At 43.7% G+C, this 6,494-nt stretch overlaps 1 protein-coding gene across 1 annotated transcript in view; it reads left to right on the forward strand.

The window, feature by feature from the left end:
- Positions 1–6,203, forward strand: part of chodl (chondrolectin) — a 7,905-nt gene extending 1,702 nt beyond the window's left edge. Inside the window, exons 2-7 of the mRNA XM_027170728.2 lie at positions 779–1,109; positions 1,206–1,363; positions 1,800–1,850; positions 1,931–2,017; positions 2,105–2,198; positions 3,389–6,203. Coding sequence (XP_027026529.1) covers positions 779–1,109; positions 1,206–1,363; positions 1,800–1,850; positions 1,931–2,017; positions 2,105–2,198; positions 3,389–3,473 — 806 coding nt within the window. The 3' untranslated portion in view covers positions 3,474–6,203. The remainder of the gene's footprint in view (positions 1–778; positions 1,110–1,205; positions 1,364–1,799; positions 1,851–1,930; positions 2,018–2,104; positions 2,199–3,388) is intronic.
- The last annotated feature ends 291 nt before the right edge of the window (positions 6,204–6,494 follow it).

The raw sequence follows: 6,494 nt of genomic DNA on the forward strand, positions 1-6,494 counted from the left end.
CCTGACCAAACCCAATTCACTGATAATTCTGAAATTTTCATTCATTCATTCATTCAATTTCTACCGCTCGGGTCATGGGGAGCCTGTGTCTATCTCAGGCGTCATCGGGCATCGAGGCAGGATACACCCTGGACGGAGTGCCAACCCATCACAGGGCACACACACACACTCACACACACACACACACACTATGGACAATTTTCCAGAGATGCCAATCAACCTACCATGCATGTCTTTGGACCGGGGGAGGAAACCGGAGTACCCGGAGGAAACCCCCGAGGCACGGGGAGAACATGCAAACTCCACACACACAAGGTGGAGGCGGGAATCGAACCCCCGACCCTGGAGGTGTGAGGCGAACGTGCTAACCACTAAGCCACCGTACACACACACACACACACACACACACACACACACACACACACACACACACACACACACACACACACACACACACACACACACACACACACACACACACACACACACACACACACACACACACACCCCTCTGAAATTTTCAAATGTTATCAAATTTTTCTTGAGTTTCTATGTATGTTCTACTGATGAGGATTTCTGGTTTTCTGCCACCTCCCACAAACACGCCTGTAGGTGGCGTAGTCGTTATGATTTGGGGATATGTTTATACTAAGCTGATAATTCACTATGTGTTAGCTATAATAGCTGAACCATGTCTCTTTTAACACAAATGGAAACTTGTAAGAGAAGTCGTTTAACCCGCCGTATTAAAGCTTTCACTGCGTCGCACTTTCTCTAGGTCACACAATGTGTCATGGTGGCCTCGAGAAGCCGTGCTATAAAATCGCATACTTCAGTGACGTGTCGAGCCGCGTGGCCTTCTGGGAAGCTCAGCAAGTGTGTGAGGTGGACGGCGGATCGCTCCTGAGCGTGGAGAACATCACTGAACAACAGCACATTGAACAACTTCTGCAAAATCTCAGTAGGACCAGTTCAGGTTCAGGGATTGCCGATGGAGATTTCTGGATCGGTCTGACTCGTGTGGACCACGAGGGTCCAGGGGAATATGCCGGCATCACCTCCTGTCCAGATCTGTACAGATGGACGGATGGTAGCGTGTCTCAATTCAGGTGTGTGGATTAGATGTTATCCGTCTCCTCTACAGTATGTCTGTGTCGAGATGAGAACGTTGTGTATGATTATTTATCATGCTGTTGGTCTAATAGAAAATGGTACACAGACGAGCCGTCCTGCGGAGGGGAGGCATGTGTCGTGATGTACCATCAGCCCACAGCTCAGGCTGGGTTAGGAGGACGGTACCTTTATCAGTGGAATGATGACAGGTGCAACATGAAGCACAATTTCATCTGCAAGTACGAAGCAGGTACAGCAGCACCTACATGATGACAAGGCAGGCTGGAATACATGAAGTGACACAACACAAGAGAGAGACATACGTTTCTGTTCTTGGTGACAAGCAGATAACTGTTATTGTTATCGTTTCCATAGTAACTGCTCATTGACAGAGACTCGTATGGCAACAAGCTATGTAATCTAAGCCCAAAGATGAATTTGTTGTTATTTAACAACAACAACAAAAAAAAAAAACTATTAACGGTGAAATTTTCTACATTATTTTATATTTATGGAAGGAGTCTCCAGTGTCAGCATTTTGTAACACAGGAATGAATGTTTATATAGCTGTTATAACATTAGTGATAACAGGAAAACTGCTGCTCTTCATGAAAATGTATCAACACCTTCTGGCCAATCAGAGTCGAGAATTCGACGGTGCTGAGATGTGAATGTTCTTATTACAGAGAGTCACCTGTTAAAGGAGCACGGAGACAGACCCGCGAGTCCCGACGCAGGTAAGCCGAGCTCCGGTCTTTAATCATGTGACTTCTCGTACATGCATATTTATTTACAGTACACCTGGTTGCTTTGACAGATCCTTCACAAGACCACGAAGAAGTGATGAAAACATCTGATGTTTACGAGGACAAAAGCCTTGACATCACCGTGGCAGGGGACTCGAGTAATATTATTGCTGATTAGAGTTTAACATTAGCGCTAAAAACGAACCTGACTCGGATATTTAGCAGAGAATCTGTGCTCTTTGTAGGTATGCTGCTGATTTACGTGATCATCCCAACCATCCCTCTGCTCCTGCTCATCCTGGTGGCATCAGGAACCTGCTGCTTCCAGATGCTAAGCAGGTGATTAGAAATAACCTCCTCACATTACAAACAGCACATCCTGAAAGTAATTACACTCTCACAGTATCCTCCGAATACCACAGCACATCTGGTGATTAGTGAAGCAGTGAAGCAGCAACCCGGTGCAGGGAAGACATGATCGTGACGCTTCCTGATCTGCAGCTGTGGCGTTTAACATGAGTCACTTCACATGTTATGCTTTTCACACATTTTCACATGTAGGCGTTATATTCATTCATTCATTCATTCATTCATTCATTCATTCATTTTCTACCGCTTATCCGAACTTCTCGGGTCACAGGGAGCCTGTGCCTATCTCAGGCGTCATCGGGCATCGAGGCAGGATACACCCTGGACGGAGTGCCAACCCATCACAGGGCACACACACACACTCATTCACTCACACACACACACACACACACTACGGACAATTTCCCAGAGATGCCAATCAACCTACCATGCATGTCTTTGGACCGGGGGAGGAAACCGGAGTACCCGGAGGAAACCCCCGAGGCACGGGGAGAACATGCAAACTCCACACACACGAGGCGTAGGCGGGAATCGAACCCCCGACCCTGGAGGTGTGAGGTGATCATGCTAAACACTAAGCTGCTTTATATTAAATCATGTCATTTCTTCTAAGCGCTCATGTTGTGGTTTCACTCTGGGACTCTGTGATTCTAGACCTGATTCATTTGTTTGCACAAGTGATGTCTACATGATTAACACAAAGCCTCGTGTTTGGCAGGATATTAGAGTTTTATTCTTCTAATACATTGTCTACATACTGTATTAACCAGTGACTCCCATCTAGCGACGTGTTTTTAACAGATTTCCTCGCACTCAGCAAACCAGTCTCAGTAAAAGCTTTTCTGGAGTGTGTTCAACACCTCGGGGTAAAACGCCTTCAGCTCCCCAGCAGGTGGAAGGCTTGTGTTTTATAGTCCCTGTCACTCTGAGGCTATTAAATCAACAGCTGGATTTATTTCTTCAAATTCATTTCAAACAGAGTCGCATATTATTTCTAGGAACCGAAGCATAAGGTACTGTACGTATGTTTACAGAAAAAAATCATGTCACGTTTCACACCTGATCTCGTACTTCGATCCAAATCTGAGCCTCTTTTATTTTTTATGACAAATTATTGGTTTGTTATATATTTACTTTTCTCTCCTATCTACATCGGACAGGAAACCAAGGACGAAAACGAGCGTGAACCAGTCGACACTCTGGATCTCCAAGACGCCAAAATCAGACAGCGCAATGGAGGTGTAAAAGAAACCCTTTTAACAAGCAAACGCTTCATGGTCCACACGCTCCTACGTCCTGGTCTGTCCGGACACAAAAACCTCATCGTGATCCATTCGAATCCTGTGATGTATTTCTACGACGGCTTTTACCGCTGTGCGCTGAAACGAATCTCGCCAATTATTTCATTAATCTCGGTTTCCTCTCCACCTAACGAGCCGAATCCGTAATCACGCCTGCGTTCCTGCGTCTCTTCTCACATCCTGCTCTCCGTTTCCTTCCCTCCCTCGGACAGAGCCATCAGAGAGAGCAACTCGTTTGCAGAAAGAAATCTTCACCTAGTTGCCAGCAAACACTGAGAGCAATTAAATTAGTGTAATTAAGTCGGGCGAAAGCCGTTACAGGAGCCGCGTAAAGAGATTAGTTTCAAGTGTCAGCTAAAACCGAGTAGAGTCGTGCCACTTCCAAAGTACCTCTGTGCCAGAAAATGACTAACACAGATTAACACGGATTCTATATGAGGATTTGAGCTTTTATTTATAAATTTATTTCTAATTTTAAAGGCCCGAGAAATAACACAAAGGCTTGTTAATAAGGAAAAACATTAAGTCTCAAATCCTACATTTTGAATTCAGTATTAATGTAATTTTAATATTCAGCTTTAGAAATGATTTGAAGTGAGACACAAACCACACGGTGTGCCGTTCGGGGAAAATAATCAACTGCGATGTTTGCTGGCGTACGACGCTGTAAACCGTATCACCCCGTTGCCACCCCAAGGTTGTTTATTTCCCAATAACAGCATGTCGCAAACTATTTTTTATTACTATATACCTCTTGTTACACCACAGCAAACTGTCAACGATTACGAGCTTTGTACTATTTATCCACTTCCTCTTACATGGGCGATCGAGTTAGTACTAACCGAGTTCGCTCATGTTCAAGCTTAAATCTTAGCACCTATAAACACGCCTTCCTCTCGGTTTTTCTTTATCCAGAATTTTTCTCAGCCAGATATCTGTAAAACATTTCTGAAGACTTTTCCTCTAGTAGGAATTGTATTGTCTGTTGCAAATCCCTGACACTGGAGACTCCTTCCATGAATGATATGGAATGGTAAATACTAAAAACTACAAACAATATAACAACACACTATACAAAACCAGTGACAGATACCTTCTCAGCTTAACTGTCAAGTAGGCGTGGCATAATATTCTAATGAGCGCATTCGAGTCTTCAAGCTCGTTATGCCGCTAAAGCCCCGTTCACACTGCAGGTAAAAGTGGCCCATATCTGATTTTTTTGGGGGTCAAGTGACCAGATCAGACTTCTTCAGCAGTAGTGTGAACACTCAAATCTGGCCCAGATCTGATTTTTTTTCAAATCAGGTTCAGACCACTTCCATATGTGATCCTGAATCAGACCCAAATCTGATTTTTTCCAATATGGCCACAGTGTGAACACCCAAAGCGGATTCGATGCGACTTTTACCGTCAATCTACATCGACATTCGTCACAATTACCGCATGCGCGGGCGAGTACGTGCACGAACGTGACTACGCCTAAAAAATTGATCGAATATTCAAAAATCGCCCTCGACATCCGAAAATTTTCAAACGCCACGTCTCTTTGCTTCCGTCACACACGCATTCAGAAAGAAAAGCGAAAACGCTTACTAGCTCCGTAACCTCGGCGACGTTAGCACGACGGCGTGCTGCGTGTGACGTCGTCGTTAGTGTTCGTTCACACCGGTATCTGATATAGGCCACATTTTAAAAGGTAACGTGAACAGCCAAACAAAAAAAAATCAGATCTGAGCAAAATATCCGAATTGAGCGTTAAGCCTTGCAGTGTGAACGTGGCCTTAAGTACAAACACAAGACAAAAGAGAATCAGGAACGTAAACATTTTGATCCAGTTTAAGATGTCAGCACTTCAAGCTACGCCTTTTAGCCTGTTGTCTGTTGGCTAGTTCACTCCGCTCACGTTTACTCGCTTAGCTTTCGCTCGCTAGATTACTGTAGCTTCCATCAAACTGTCAGATAAAATGTTCAAGCAAATAAAAGGATCGCTTAGTTTCGCTCACAGCTTTTTCGGAAAGTTACAGTACAAGTACCAACAGGTTTATAATTATTTACGGATGAATCTTACGCAAGATCTCCCCACGCTTAGCTCCATGTAAACGTTACGAGTCATCTGTGATTTATGCTTCATCCACAGACCGTGTTTCCGTGTAAAAAAACAAAACAACAACATTATGGTATTAGATCGTGCTTTTCCGTTCCCTCGGGCTCCCGTCGGTGTTAGAACAAGTTCATCATTATGGTTTGTTCCAACACTTCAGTTGTTTTCTCTCCGAGCTTCACAGTAACATCTGCGACCGAAAGTCACACACAGAAAGCCTCAGCAGACGTGGATATGTCTCTATGATTTGTTTGCAATTCTGACATCCTGCCAGTTTTTACTTGTTACAACGACACATAATTTATCACCGAAGCTTAATATATAAAAATGTGAAATCTCTCAAAGCGTGTTGTATAACGTGGGTTAACTTCATCACCCGTGCAGTGAACTGTATGATACCTACAGCTTATATAGTACAGTATCAGTGGATGTATTGTGTGTGTGTGTGTGTGTGTGTGTGTGTGTGTGTGTGTGTGTGTGTGTGTGTGTGTGTGTGTGTGTGTGTGTGTGTGTGTGTGTGATTCAGAGTTTCTTGTTTTCATGTCTATTTTTGGGGAAGTCAATAAAATGAAAGATTAATAAAATTATGACTGTGATGTTATTCAATTGTGGATCTTATTTAGTTTTAAATATTCCATTTGAATTAGTGACAGATGAGTAAAGTAGCGATGTTAAGCGTTGGGAGGATTTGAATAGACCTACAGTGTTGTATAATAGTCTTGCACGTGTGTAGAGATAGATAGATAACAGTACTTAAAGCATTCATTCATTCATTCATTCGTTCATTCATTCATTCATTTCCTACCGCTTATCCGAACTTCTCGGGTCACGGGGAGCCTGTGCCTATCTCAGGTGTCATCGGGC

The sequence above is a fragment of the Tachysurus fulvidraco genome, chromosome 25 (genome assembly GCF_022655615.1).
Source record: "Tachysurus fulvidraco isolate hzauxx_2018 chromosome 25, HZAU_PFXX_2.0, whole genome shotgun sequence".
NCBI lineage: Eukaryota > Metazoa > Chordata > Actinopteri > Siluriformes > Bagridae > Tachysurus > Tachysurus fulvidraco.